This window comes from Neocloeon triangulifer, unplaced genomic scaffold, assembly GCF_031216515.1.
Source record: "Neocloeon triangulifer isolate White Clay Creek 2 clone unplaced genomic scaffold, ASM3121651v1 ptg000014l, whole genome shotgun sequence".
Taxonomy (NCBI): domain Eukaryota; kingdom Metazoa; phylum Arthropoda; class Insecta; order Ephemeroptera; family Baetidae; genus Neocloeon; species Neocloeon triangulifer.
In genome coordinates this window covers 28,150,755-28,166,243 of record NW_026775556.1, presented here as the reverse complement: position 1 = coordinate 28,166,243, position 15,489 = coordinate 28,150,755, and the positions used below count along the sequence as shown (strand labels likewise).

Genomic DNA, 15,489 nt, shown 5'->3' with positions numbered 1-15,489 from the left:
CTGCGCTGCACCACGCCTGGCTTATTCACATAATTTACGAATTCAGCTGACCATAAATGACTCCATGGCTATTTAATGAAAATAATTATGCTCTACTGCAATAACAAAAACAAAAGGGGAAAGTCTAATTTTTGTTCTGCTGCAACGTGAAGTGGGTAATCCAAATTTACAAAATTGTAAATTATGACAGTTTAAATTTTTCGCCAAAATTATGCATGTTTTTACATTATTATAGAGTAAAAAATAATGGTGATAATTGTATCAAATAGAGAAACCTTATTTAATTCATGAAAAGCGTGCCAAATTTTCGTCTGAAAATGTTAAGAATGAAATTTATTCATTATAATCGTTAATATGCGACTTGTGTAGATGAAATTGAATTTGGAGCTGTTCTTTGTTCATTTATTTTATTCATTATTTAAATAACAAATTTATTAATATCAGCAAATATTTGGTTTAATGCGTATAAGAGGAGATTCAATAAAATAAGAAGAGAAAATATTTTTTTCGAACAATTAATAACTGACACAACTGAGTGAACAGGGAAGTATAAAAATATATAATTTTAAAATATTTATAATCAAGAAAATATAATAATCCCTTATTTTAAATAGTTTTTTATATTTAGATTTAAAACAAAAATAAATTGAAATGAACAATTATAAATTATTTTAATTTAATAAAATTATTATAAAAACTAAATACGGAAAAAATTAAAAAAAGTTTTTTTTTTAATTTACTTTTAAATTTTTAATTAAATTACACATTAATAAAAAAAAAATATTTTAAATTGTGTTTTTATGATTTATTCTTATCTCATTGATGGCTCTTATATTCTTAATTATCTGTTTCTGTGGCACTTTTTGAAATTCGTATGTTCAAAAGAGCTTTATTTTGAATGGAATAATTTACTTGTACTTTTGCGATAAAGCAATCACATACTCATTACTCTCAACACAATTCGTTTTTCTTTTTTTATATTAAGTACTTTCTAATAATATGCAGTTATTCTCACTCCCGGAGAGTAAATCTACGACTTTGTTAGTTAACCTTTTACCTCTTACAGAGTGAGGAGAATATTTAACATAATACAACAGTTATTATTATCATTTTCTTGAAACTATACGAATTTTCCTCCTGAGTTATTCCCGCCAGCTGTTCTCAAGCCTCTGTGCATTCTTTTAATCTTCCCTTCGTCTCATAATAAATATAATTATCTCTCCCTCTTCAATTTTTCTCCCAAGCTGCAAAAAAAAAAAACAAAACAACAACTCTTCCTCTCTCACGAGGCTGCTTTTCCAGAGGATTTATTTCATCACGTCAAGAGTAATTAACCAAAAATATGCGACGCGTAGTAAAAATTTGTCTTTTAATAAATTAGAATTGTTTTCAAACATTTGAAAATGTTATTTTACCATAATTACATTTAAATATTAAATGAAAACGTTAAATTTGGTACGAGACAGGTGGCGTGCCAGCAGGCGCAGAAATTATTTATTTATTCGCCATTAACGGCACGAAAGAGCAAATTTCGCCGGTTGGCGCTCTCGCGGCTCCTTCTGATTATTTGACGCTCGTCCGGCGGTGAAAAATACAGGCTTTCAGTCAAAGGTCACGTGAAGACGCCTTGTTCGGTGCCCCCTAATGAGCATGCAACACTCCACGACACGAGCCAGCGCGCGAGGAAGAATCAAAAAGGTGCCATACAAGTCGTCTCGAATTATATTAACGAGGTCCACACTGAAAATTACGGCGGACATTTCTTACCTCGTCGGACTAGTTAAGCGCTCTCGTTTTTAAATTATACTAAACAATTTTTTATATTTTACAAACGTTCCAATATTTAATTTGTTGTGAATCATTTTTCAATATCATTTTAATTGAAATATTAAATAAATTAAGAATTTATTTAACACAATAAGATAAAAATTATTATTTTTTTACTATTTTTAATGTTTTTTTTATAAACATTGTGTTAGTTAAATTTATTTCTCATTCACCTTTTTTTAGTAATTAATTTTAAAACATTTAAAGTTTTATATATCGATTATCAGAGCAATTCACGTTGGAATTTTTCAAAAAGTACTTTGCATCGGTTTCTACAAGCAGCTTTTGTTTGAACATACAATGAAGAGTAATTGTAACATTGAAATAATAGTAATAAATTTTTAGTACCAATATCAACATTCAAAATCAATAAAAACGAAATTTATTTTCATTGGCAGTTTATAAGATAAGCAAAATAAAAAATGCGGTAGAGTTATTAATATTAAGCTCTTTGCAATTTTATTTTTTGTATTATAGTCATAAAAGTTTAAGTGATTTAAGAGCAGGCCAAATTAATTTCAGGTTGCGTAAGGTTAGTTGTTGTTTTTATTGAAAACACAAAGCAGACGAGCAGCGGCAGCAGCGCCTATTCAAAAAATTGATGTTTTTATGCTTTAGCCACTGTGTTGCTTTTAGACCGTATCTGTTTCTATTATCTGATGTGCGGCCGGTCAACAAAGGAGCGGGTGTTGAGGGTTACAGACTAAAGATCAAATTACATAAAAACTTGTACATCATGTGTAATTAAACATTCCATTGATGCAAAGTACAAGGCAAAAATTCATATTCGTATTTCGTTGAGTTATTTGAAACTATTTTTTAATAATCTCTTTTTTGCAAAAAATTTCCCATCATTAATATCTGAACCAGACAGTTGGAATTTCCAATTTGGCTCAATTATTTTCCAATTTATCAATATCATTATTTCGGTTTGTAAATCACAATATTTGTGGTGTGTTGGGACTTTTCCATATATTATTGTGTTTATAGAGACGCAGTTTAATAATGCCGCGGCAGAATATTTTATATGCACGGTTGATCACACGTCAATATCTTTTTTGTTTCAGGTCCTCACTCACGCACGCTAGGGAGACATCAAGGACATCACTTTTAATATAAACTCATCCGGCAAGGCGCGCGGCATTCTGAGATGATTTGCAAATTTGCGAATTGACGCTTTTGTTCGCGCGACGCTAAATTTGCTTCAAGAGTTTTTAAACATCCTTGTTTTATTGTAGCGCCAATTATCTTGGTTTAGGCGAATTAAAATTATAAACTCTTATAATTTTTTTTTGTCACCGAAACACTTAAAGCTGTTACAAAGAAATAAATTACATTCAATTTAATTTATTTAAGCGGTTTAAAAGTTAAATTACTTATTTATATCTTGAATCTCACTTAGGGGATTTCTGTCAATTTTCATGAATTAATTTGATAAAATCAAAACTAAAATTAAAACAAACATATAAGGTGATTTACTGTTGCAATAACTTCTCTCCTGATAACATAATTTGACACTATTAGCACTACTCTGTTCTACATTCCTTCACAATCATGAGTCTGCTCACGTAAAAAGATTAGAATGATAGTTAAGAGCAGGTTTTCTATTATGTATCGCGAAAGATTGAAACTAGAATATTTTTAAGAATCAAACAAGTTTCTAAATTACATTTTATTTGTATATTTAGAATAGAAAACTTCTAATCAAAAATTATGATTTATGATTCATGGTCTAAATAGTTTTTAATTAGAGCCCTAAAATAGTTATTTTATAATATTTTCTCTGATTTGCTCTTTCTAAGACGCCAGAAAGATCCAATGCGCACTTTCGGATTTGATTGTGAGATGTAACAAAAATAAAAATTTTCCTTTAAAAGTACAAAATTAAAAATTTTATTAATCATTAGGTACAACAAATTGATTAAAATTCATATGTTACGTCGCTCTATTACAAAATCTGTTAGGGTCCTTGAATTATCTTATCATTTTACTTGATTAGCTTTTTGAGAACCAAAATCCAAAAGTCATTCATTCGTTTGCCAAGCTCGCCTTGCACTAAACGCCAGCATGACTCTTCTTCGACTTTTGGCTTTCGCCTTCCTGGTCCTCAGCACTGCTCAGGTTTTTTTTTTTAATTTAATTCCTCCAAAAAAATTTCAAAATTGTTGTCAGGCCAATCCGAGCACCCACGATTTGGCTTTTGACGTTTACCTGGCCCGCGAAGAAGTGGTTTATTTCCGTCAACAGTCTGTCACCTACTCGGGTGCTCTGGTCACCTTCCAGGGTAGATTCGACACCACGGTCCCAGCCTTGGCGGACACAATTATCTCCAAACTCCAAGGACTTAATGTTGGCCACTCTCTCTTTGTTTATAAAAATCAGTTAAATTATTTAATATTTTACAAACGCAGGTTGATATTCAGGAAATTACTGCCATCCAAAACCTCTTCAATAGTGGTTTCCAAACTGTTACTGACGCTGTCAAAAATATCGAATCCACCCTGCAAAATACAACTGTGACCTCAGGGGGCGTCTTAACGTCTTTGGATACGAGTGACTGGGTCGCTCTTAGGGAGCAGAATTCAGCTTTGACTTTGGAGCTGAATTATATTGATAATCAATTCCAGTCTGCAAAGGCCCAGTGGATCGTAGTCGAGGTTGACCAGGAGAGCAACTTGTATTTGGCTCTGCAAGGCCAGGTTAGTTTTTTTACAAGTGGAAATCGAGCATTTTGCATAAAATATGACAAATTTTACTTAATTTAGCAATTAATTTAAATGGTGGAATGTAAAATAAAAAGTAGGATTTCTTGAGGCTGATTTCATGAAAAATTGAAGCCGGGTGAACCTGGTTGCCAAGAAAATTAATTAATTTCTGCCATTTTTGTTTATTAAATTTAAATTCTCGCTATTTTATTTTTTAGTTGTTAGTTTTGACACCGCAAAACCCTAGGTTTTTAAAGTACCAACAGACCGCAGGTCAACTTTTTTGGGGTAATTTTTTCTTTGCAACTAGGTTCGCCTGGTTCCAATAAATTTTCGTTGGACTTCTTGTGCCTTATTAATTAAATGAAATAAATTATTCATATTTTCAACGGGCAAAGAAATTTTCATGAAATCCACCTCATCCTCCGCAATTTTAATAAAATATTATTTTATTATAACATAGGATGCAGGGACAGTTGCCAACGTTATGGTTGATTGGGAAGACATTAAAAGTTTCTTCAAATCTGATGGAATCGTTCTTGAGAATGAAAATCAGATTTTCACCGTTAGAGGGGGAAAGACCCTGGATTCTCTTCGAATTGTTCTGGAGCAAGTCCTTTAAACAGATGTTGAGAGTAAATAAATAATTATGTATGATGGAATTTTTTAAATAATTTCATTTTCTCAATCCAAAATAATATATGGTTTCGGTCCAACCAAAAATATGAACTTATCTATAAAGCAGGGAGTATTAAAGGTGTCGGCCGGTTTGGTGCTGGTGGGCGCGCGATATTAAAAATAAGCACCCGCATGCACATTTTGTGTGTGAATAACTTGGCAGAGATAGGTCCATCATCACGCGGTGACCGGAAACCGGAAGTTCATCTCGAGCCACAAAGGTCGTTACGGCTCCGGAACTTCCGTAGTTATAGATGCAAAGGGGAGAAAAGAGTTTGTTGCAACACTGGACTGGCGGCGACTCTTTTTGTGCGTGAAAGTGCACAAAAAACGGCGCACACTGCCGGTGATTTAATTGTCGAGCGGTCAAAAAGAGCGGCTTATCGCCCGACACCAATAAAAATTCATTGCCTCTTTCCGCCGCAAAGTTAAAAAAAGGACCCTTCAAATGTGCATTATCAGAGCAGAAAAAATGGAATATTTTCTAAAAAAAAAAAAAATGACATTTTTGTATAAATTTCCCGTCCTTATCACGGTCTAAATGTTGCGTGATCCGACAAAGGGTCAAACGTGACGTCAGCCGCAGATATCACGCCGACCGAATCAGACTGTTTTGTTATGTGTGTTGCCTACATTTTCGCTCTCTCAAATGAGTTTCTCTTATTCTCTTGCGAAACTGTGCAGTGTGTTTGACTTCGCGCCCCAAAAGTCATCATTCACTGCACGAACAACCCCGCCTGCGACTGCCGCCAACGCGTGCGGTTTTTCTTGTTCATTAGTGGCTATATTTGTGTCACAGCACTGACGACTTTGGCCCGAGCTTTTGCCACCGAAAATTATTTGACGCCTTCATTACCATTCGACCCTGCACGTATTTTATCTTTAATTTCATCTCATGAAAAAGCAATATTTAAAAATGTCTCTATTACATTAGCTGCGGTGATAAAAAGTATAATTTAATTCTGTCCAAAAAATGATATTTTGTTTAAATTTATTAAATGTAAAGTCTCACAAGAAAATTTGAGTTACACAGTAAAAAAAAAAACTTCTTTTTCAATAATTTTCAAATTCTATAGAAATAAAATTAAATATAGAATATTTATTTTAATTCCTCTTTCCCAACAACTCACTGATTTTTAGTGAATTCGGAGTAAAACTTTTGCTTGTAAATTTTCTCAATGTTTGAATAGATTCAGCAAAAGAAAAGAAATTGAAAGAAAGTACCAAAAATGTCTTCAAATAGTCAAGATCAAATAACTAAACTTGAAAGAAATTTTGGAAAATAATGTTTCCAAAAATCACATATTTCTTGAAAAAAATGTCGTTTTCATTTTCACCCTCATGACTTATTTTGAATTTAAGTGACACAATTACCAAAGGTCAATCAAATTTGCAAATAAAATCATATTGACAGCTTTTTTCACTTGCATATATAGTAACTAATTAATTAAATAGAACTCTGCAGGGCATTTATTAATTTCCAAATGATTGACTTTCAAGCACATTTTAATTGGCACGGAGGGTGCAAAGCTGCCCTCGGTCGGTGCGCGGCTCTCTTTCTCTCCTGTTCGTCGGTCGGGACGAATGTGTTTGTTTGCTCAATCAACAAAGTATAAAATGTTGAGCGGCGGCGTTTCTAAAGTTTCGCATGTCAGATGCTGTCGTGTTTGCTCAATCCGCGCGCACGCCCGCGTGTGTGAAGTGTAATATGTATGTGAATGTATAGTGAACATACAAGTGAGTGTGCAGAGTGAGTTTTACGGGAAGAGAGAGAGAGAGAGAGGAAGCATCTCAAGTGTCTCGGCCAATATTTGATTTCAGCCGCGCTCCACAAATGGGTGATTGGTCAATATTTGACTAATGCTCCACTTAACAAGCACTTCCAAATCAATGCGAACGAACTGCACTGCGGGGGACGAGTTTGAATGAGGGAAATCAAAATTATTACAAATGTTTTTAAAATTAATTTAACAAATTTTATAGTTTTATTTTAAAATTATTACTTCTTACGCTTTACTTATATGTAATTATTTCAATAAATTAAAAATCTTATTTATTTTATTTAGTACAATAAAAGAGTAGTTTTTATATTATTTGTTTTAATTGTTTCAATTTTTTCTATGTGCTTCTAGTTTACAAAGTAGGTAAAATAATTATTTATTTTTTGCCACAAAGATTTATGCCTTACAAGCATGATACGCTACATTTTGTAAAAATCATCTTCGTCTAGTTGTTGGTTTAATGTTAATTAATTCGTTGAAAATAAAATTGGCTACCCTTTTTTTTCACCACCTCTAAATATTTGATAATTAACAAAATTGCTATCAAAATAACAATAAATCAAATTTAAATGTATTTATGCGATATTAAACCAATTCTGTGACTTGTTTGACGACAAAACACGGGTAGTTATTGCGCATTTAATGCAAATTTTGCAGCCGACTGCGCATTTTTAATTAATCCCGATTCCCATGCATGAGATGAAATCGGATGAGTTTTATTCCGTTGGGCGCGAAATGTGTATAATTATTTGCGCAAAACGCTGTCCTGTGCTCTCGCTTTGATGCTCGGGCGCAATTACAGCGCAGAACGTATAAAGCTGTGGCAGTCGCGTAACAAACTCATCATCACAGAGAGTACCCTTGGTACGTAATATACGCGAAAATGTAGCATGTATTTATTTCATGCGAAAATTAAACGAGAGAGAGAGAGAGAAGTGCGCAGACAGACATGCATGCGAATTAAATTAAATAGAAAAAGCAGAGACTCTCTCGTAATATCACGGATGGAGTAATTTTTATTGCATTTGCAGCGAATTTCCCGACTCGGCATACAAAACACATTTACAGAGAGAGATGTGCGCTGGAGCAATTTCTCTCCCTCGTGCACGTTTATGCAAAATTCCCATGCAGATGAATTAATTCTCTAATTAAAAATAAAACCTGGCTATGTCATGTATTTAGTTGAAGAGGAATAATTATTAATTTAAAAGAAAAAAAATCCAGCGCGCAGCACAACCTGAGGGAATATTTTATAATCCATATATGATGGTGCGCATACCTCGTACTTTTGCAATTATTATTTTTTTTTTCATTCAAAAGAAATGGGGTATTTTTTTTTTCATTTATATACGTGTCGGTGCACGGCGGATTCGTTATTATTTGAGATTTTTTCATCACATTTCCGCTGCTGTGAAATTGCATGCACATGGAGAGCGCATTAATTAATATCGACGAGCGTAACACACAAAGTGCGCGCTAATTAGAATTTCGTTACTTAAGAGGGTGCGCGGGGGCTTTCTAATTAATCACCGCCGGCAACGAGAGTTCCGCGATCGGTCTCGCGGCCATCGCGAATATATAATTTTTCGAGAGAGACCCTCGAGTGGTTTTCTCTCCTCTGCAGAATATAATGAATAATGGTATAAGGTTTTTCGAGTGGCTTTCCGCAGATACGCTTTTGCACTTGCAATGTTCATTATTTCGTTATCCGCGTCTAATTGCATGCGAAAGGAGAAAAGGAAGTGAATATGGGGAAATGAGCAGAGTTGGTGCGGCATTGAGGATTTTTTTTTAAATAACAATAAAAAAAAATCCCGTTTATTATGAAAAGTATGAAAAACTGCTTTTTAAAACTTTTTACAAATTAAATTGCAAATTTAATGTAATTAATGTTTTAATTATAAGTTTGTGATAAGTGATGATGAAAAAAAAAACTAAGTCAATTCATGAGGCGGACTGAAGCGTATATAGGGTCTTTTTGATCTTAGAAGTTTTAACAAAATTCTTGCTAGTGGTGGTGCCCTTTTGTTTATAGTAATTCCTTTCTTTGCAAGTAATTTTTCAACAATTGCATGTAAAAAGTGTGATGCTACAATTTTTCCAATAATTAGGCTTTTTACTAATAGAATTAACAAAAAAATTATGAAAGTAATTGAAATTGTATTATATAGATAATTATATAATAATTTCCCGAGGCTCACTGAGGCGTATGGGGTCTTTTTGGCCTCGGAAGTTTTAGTAAAATTCATGCTAGTGGTGGTGCCGTTTTGTCCAACAATTTTTTTTCCAAATAAATGTTTTCAACAATATGTATGTAAACAATGTGATGTAACAATTTGGACAAATAAACAGCAATAATAATTTACTAACATCAATTATAATTTTAAAAATTAGAACTGATTAGAACTAACACAAGTGTTCCTGGATTTGAAATTATTTTAATATTTGCTTCAAACTTTACATATTTTTAAAACTATAACATTTTTAAGCCATTGCAAATTATTGAATCCATGTAGAATGTCAGAATTAAATTTAGATATTCCTACTCTGTGTGCCATGACTATGCAGGTGTTAATTTATCAATTTATTTCCATGATGTAAAAGATGATAGAATTGAAGAAAATTATCTGGGAGGATTTTAAATTAACAGGAAGAAAAAGTGAATTAGCTAATTTCATACCTATACGTAATTTAAAATCATTTGCACTGAATTAAAAAACCTTTTAAATTCTTAATCAAACTACATTTTCGCGGATATTAATTATACAAACTTTGGAAAAATATAAAGGTGCAAAAAAGCTTTGAGACCTTTGGTTTCTCTGTTTTCCGAGAAGTCATGCCGCGTGTATATATGAAAAGCGGATTATTACACCTTCTGCATACCTCCCACTTTCAACGACGCACATCAGGATAATATTTATTGGGCGCGCGGCGTGTTGCCTGTTCTGTATAAGTTGCTCTCGCGCGCCGAGAGAGATGCAAGATAAAACAATGGCTCCGACAAAGCCGACGTTAATTGAATAAGCCGCGTATATACGCTTTTTATCTCTCGCTGGAAGTGAATAAATCCAATTCAGGTGTTGCCTAAATAATTTAATAGGCTACAAGCTGCCCATAGATAAAAATACTGCAGATGGAGATGTTGGAATGCTAATGAGACGCCGCGCCGTCTCTCTCAATCTCGAGTCGTATTTTTCATCTCTTCTCTCACTGTTAAATTCGAAAAATAAATACATTCGGCCACGGCAGGCTCATTTTTTACACTCTGTGATGGCTCTTTAGGCATTCCGCCGCACGTCACTCACGCGTGAAATCTTTTAAAAATGTGCGACTGATCTCTTGTCACGGAGTCAGCATGCAACAACCACTATCAAGCTGCTGATGACTCTTAATCGGGAGAGTGGAAACTGTCCAGAGTTGAAACTGTCCAGGGGTTGAAACCGTCCAAAAGATGGAGGATTTACAAAAAACACACCCTTATATGGGGAGGAGTGAATTGTGAGGGCATGACCAAGAAAAGTGAGAAATGGAATCGTATATAATATATTTTGAGAGGGACAAATAATCGATTGCAATGATGTAATTATTTGTATCTTTTAATGCTCTCAATATTGGACAGTTTCCACCATTGAGTTGAAACTCTCCAGGGTTAGAAGTGGCACCGCTGTCGCTGGACAGTTTCACCTTATGGGCAGTTTCAACTTGTAAATAATGCTGCTAATTGTTATTTTCCAGTACTGGACAGTTTCCACCGTTGCGTTGAAACTCTCCACGTTTACAAGCGGCAACACTGCCGCTGGACAGTTTCACCTTCTGGAGAGTTTCAACTCTTGACAATTAAATCAATCAGGTATATTTTCTCGGACAGATTCAACACAACGGTTGAAACTGCCCAGCAGTAACCTCTGCAGGAATGATTTAACTTTTATTTTATGTCACATTGATATATCAATAATTTTAAAATAATAAAATAATAAATAATAAAGTTTAAAAGTTCATTTACAGTGAGCTATGATGAACTATTTAAATAAAAACAGAACTAGTTTAGTTTAATTAATAATGATATGATGATTATCATTTTTGTGCAAAAAAGTGCTGTTTAAACATACTTTTTATATTCAAATTTCTTATGGGTTGTAGTCATTTATCAGTTCTCATAGGAATAAGTCTCAATCGCTCAATTTGAGCTGTGCAACCATGGGAAATAAAATTATTTTCTCATAAAAACAGCCAGAAAACAAAAAGACAAGTGCGCAACACATATACCTGGCTCGCGAACAACAAGGCGCCGTGGGGCCGGTGATGGCGGTCAGCTGGGCCACCCGCGGCCGTCTGGGGTCTTTCAATCTCTCTATTGAAAACCCCCAGATTGATCAACATTGTCTCAAATAATCATTGAAAAAGTGCTCTGGCTGACAACTTCTGCAGGTTGTGCGAGAGAAAGAAACACTTTAGTTAACATGGGCCTGCAAGGTGTAAACAGGAATTTTTCTCTTAGCCTGTGATTCAATTCTCTGTTTTAATTAAATAAAATGCGGTTGAGCTCTCATTTAAAAAATTAATGCACCTTCATTCTCACGCAGAGCAGAATCAAATTTAAAACTTCCATATTGGTCAATTATCTAGCGCGGTGTGCAATTTAGCTTTTAGTCGTAATTAAAACAATTTTAATTGCTCTCAAACTTTGATTTTTTTACAATTCGTTTGTCATTTATCTAATTTAAAATATTTAAACTGTCAAACATTTAAAATGCCAAATAAATAAATATAACATTGTTAAAACTCCATAAATATTTATAAAATATTTAATAAATTTGCAATATAATATTATCTTGCGAATGTGAGAATATTCTTTTGAAATATCGAGTAAAAATTTAAATCTATTTATTACATATAAATTTTAAATAATCTCTTTGTTATACTTTTAAAATTCACTTTTTTTTTATTTTTATTAAATTTTTTTGATTAGCATAAAATCTTAAAATTCAATTATGTAGGTTCCAGATAAAGCTACCTAAAAACTTTTGATACAAAAGTTGATGGTAAAAAGAAAATTGAATCCCTTTTTCAAAAATGAACATTTTATTTTAATTAGGAGCAATGTTATAAAAATTTGAATTCTCGCTTCCAAGTGATCTAAAATCTCGGCTTCACCCTGCTATAAGCGTACGGCTGCTTTTTCGCGCCGCTAGAATTGGGCGTGACAAATGTATTAATTGCTAATTTCTCATCTCCCATTAAAGCAGTGAGCTCCAAATTTTATGGATGTTTTCATTTTTGCCCTATCTACGTCTACAAATTTTTTGAAAAAATTCGTTGTCAACGCGAGCAAGTTATTAAGAAAAAACTTAAAAATTAGCATATTTTGCTGAATACTGTACTTTCTTTTGTACCAAAAAATGTTTCAAAAATTCCAGATATGTGGCACATATTTGCGCACAAAATTCTGTTGCAGAGCAATTTATAACCCTTTTTGTTTTTTTAATATTAAATTCGAAGTGAAAAAAAACGCGTCAAAAATGGAAAACTATTGAGCGTGTTATTAAGAAAACTGCTGGTCAGAATTTTACAAACAAAACGTTTACCATTCTAGAATAAACGTCTCTGGATAGTAAAAGAAACTTTTTTCAAAAATTTATCAAATATCCACATTTTTTAATTTTAATGACACTTTAAATATTATGAAAAATTTGAGAAAAACAGGCAAAGTAAAAATATTTATTTAGAATTTAATGATGCACGTTTTATAATTTTGCTGCGTTAAGAACAATTGCAAATAATTAAAAACAGAAATGGATTTTTGCAGCAATCAGCTGATTCCACAGACCGCAGGAGAGACGAAAAAGATTTTTCTTCCTTTTACTGCCTCTCCTGGAAGATCTTTTTCGCTCAGCGCACGAACCCTTGGGCTATTTTTATTGTTTCCTTTGTGTGCGCCTATATGCCTCATCGACTGCATTTCTGGCTCGCTCACAACCTCCCCTTGGAGCAAGAAATAGGTCGCAAACAACAAATTATACAAAGGGTTGAATGAGCTGCTTTGCCACCTTCGCTCAGGCACAACAAAATTACAGATTTCTTACTCAGAGACGTATACAAATTTTGGATACTTCATTTATAATTTAACCTTTATTTGCCGCGGGAGAGAAAATCTACGAGACTATTAATAGTGAACCTAAAGCCCTTCAGTGATTTTTAACTAAACCAATTTATGTAAACGCAACGGAATGTAAAATAATTCACAATAAAGTAATTAATAGGCCTCAGCTTTTTAATTTGAGTGGGATTGAAATCAATCTCGTTTTATTAATAAAAAATATAAGCATGCATAATGTTTTTATGGCAGGTATTTCCCAAACATAAAAATCCAAATTTCTTGTTAAGTTTTCAGAAAACACCACGTTTCACCCTTTTTTGATTATATTCACAATATTAGTTGCAACCTCATATTTATATGGTATTTTCAAATTTTGCTTGTATAAAATTTAATGCTTTACTCATAGTTAAGAAACTGCGTTACGCCCCACCAAGCATCTCCTTTTGACAATACCTGAAACTTTTTGCACCTTGAAATCCCTGAATAAGCCCGCCCCCGCGTCAGCACCATAAACCATAAGGGATATATGGGAACGAGATCACCCAAATATGTCACCGAAATATCACTCAATTTATATTCTGGGAGTAGCAGAGGGGTGAATCTGTCCAAGAAAATATACCTGATTGATAATAGTCAAGAGTTGAAACTCTCCAGAAGGTGAAACTGTCCAGCGGCAGTGTTGCCGCTTGTAAACGTGGAGAGTTTCAACGCAACGGTGGAAACTGTCCAGTACTGGAAAATAACAATTAGCAGCATTATTTACAAGTTGAAACTGCCCATAAGGTGAAACTGTCCAGCGACAGCGGTGCCACTTCTAACCCTGGAGAGTTTCAACTCAATGGTGGAAACTGTCCAATATTGAGAGCATTAAAAGATACAAATAATTACATCATTGCAATCGATTATTTGTCCCTCTCAAAATATATTATATACGATTCCATTTCTCACTTTTCTTGGTCATGCCCTCACAATTCACTCCTCCCCATATAAGGGTGTGTTTTTTGTAAATCCTCCATCTTTTGGACGGTTTCAACCCCTGGACAGTTTCAACTCTGGACAGTTTCCTACCACTCCTCTTAATCGACGCTAACCCTTTCGCTTGTAAAGGAAGAGGGATAGTAATTTTTTTATTCATAGTCACAAAATTTGACTAATTATTCAATAATAAGGTGAAATTTTCCAAATTATTGAGATTCTTTAGTAATTTAATATCCACGATGTTAAATTTTTTATTAAAATAAAAAATTAACAAATTAATTGTTCTTGCTAGCAAATTTTGACTTGATTTTCTAATTTTTTTTTTATAAAAATTTATTATTAACTTATTCAATCTTGGCCAGCAACAACCTGTTTTTTTTTTTTTTTTTTTTTTTTTTTTTAATAAAATTCAGATAATCTTTTGATGAAGTTTTCCACCCGGGCAAAGTGAATCAGCCGGAATTGACATTGTATATATAAAAAACACATGAACACTTTGAATAAAATTATGCGCTCACAGTTCAGAAACAAGAGACGAAAGACAAAACCACATCAGGGCAATAAAAACGACATGCGGTAAAACAAATGTCAGAATTATGCTTCGCGCGCTCGGAGACACAATGGACCATTTTTTCACTCCTCCCCGTAGGAATTTTCTGGGTAGACGCCTTTTGAATATTTCCTTGGTGGCTTCTGACGAGCGCAGAAAATTAATTCCCATTCAAAACCTGTGTGGATGAAAAATTTCAATTTTTATTTACGGTTGTGAATTAAATATTCAGCTTACATAAAATTTATAATCTATAAGCAAATAAAACTATCAAAATTTAGAAATATATAAATAAAAATTGATCTTAATTTCTCTTTAAGTAATTTTTGCATTTTAGTATTTTCTTCCTTTAAAAAATTTTAAAAAGTAAATATTTTGTATAATTTTTTTTTTTTTTTCAAAATATTAAGCTATATCTTTTATGGAGTGTTTTTCACTATGTGTGGCATTTTTACATCCAACTTTTGCATCCTGTACAGAAGAGGAAGTTCCCATTTTCCTGAAAAAATTGGCCACAAGTATGAATATCTGGCGCACAGATGTTCAAATCGAACCATTTTCTGGGACCCTGATTTCCTCTCCGCTGACACGTACCTTTTTCCAAGGTCCCAAAATATGCATCCAAGAAGCGCTAATAAACTTTTATGACAGCCGCATCTGCAACGCACTTGGTGAGTTCTTTTTTTTTTTAACCTTCCTTTGCCTGCAAATTAGGGTGCAAAATGGGACACAGGATGCACTACTTCTTTTATATTTTTGGGTCATAAAACAATCAGGCGCAGGATTAAACGTCACAGTGTGAAATATTGGGGTGCTGATTTTTTTTTAGAGAAAAAAATACACCCACACGCGGCGGTCAGGACAAATTTTCCT

At 33.4% G+C, this 15,489-nt stretch overlaps 2 protein-coding genes across 3 annotated transcripts in view; both read left to right on the top strand.

Annotated features, from left to right (window-relative positions):
- Window positions 1–3,690, top strand: part of LOC132200740 (transcription factor Sox-2-like) — a 232,605-nt gene extending 228,915 nt beyond the window's left edge. For both annotated transcript variants that reach the window (XR_009442189.1, XR_009442187.1), the window contains one exon: window positions 2,895–3,690. The gene's annotated coding sequence lies outside the window, so the exon portion shown is untranslated. The remainder of the gene's footprint in view (window positions 1–2,894) is intronic.
- A 154-nt stretch (window positions 3,691–3,844) lies between these two features.
- LOC132200672 (uncharacterized) lies at window positions 3,845–5,195 on the top strand. Its single transcript, XM_059626323.1, has 4 exons — window positions 3,845–3,948; window positions 4,000–4,176; window positions 4,239–4,526; window positions 4,996–5,195. The coding sequence occupies exons 1-4, from the start codon at window positions 3,895–3,897 to the stop codon at window positions 5,152–5,154; spliced, it is 678 nt and encodes a 225-aa protein (XP_059482306.1). The 5' UTR covers window positions 3,845–3,894; the 3' UTR covers window positions 5,155–5,195.
- Window positions 5,196–15,489: the final 10,294 nt, after the last annotated feature.

Bases quoted from the DNA above. Each gene is read 5' to 3' on its own strand.
- LOC132200672 (XM_059626323.1), top strand. From the start codon at position 3,895: ATGACTCTTCTTCGACTTTTGGCTTTCGCCTTCCTGGTCCTCAGCACT. The intron at 3,949-3,999 runs GTTTTTTTTTTT...AATTGTTGTCAG, and splicing joins TGGTCCTCAGCACTGCTCAG to GCCAATCCGAGCACCCACGA. The intron at 4,527-4,995 runs GTTAGTTTTTTT...ATTATAACATAG, and splicing joins ATTTGGCTCTGCAAGGCCAG to GATGCAGGGACAGTTGCCAA.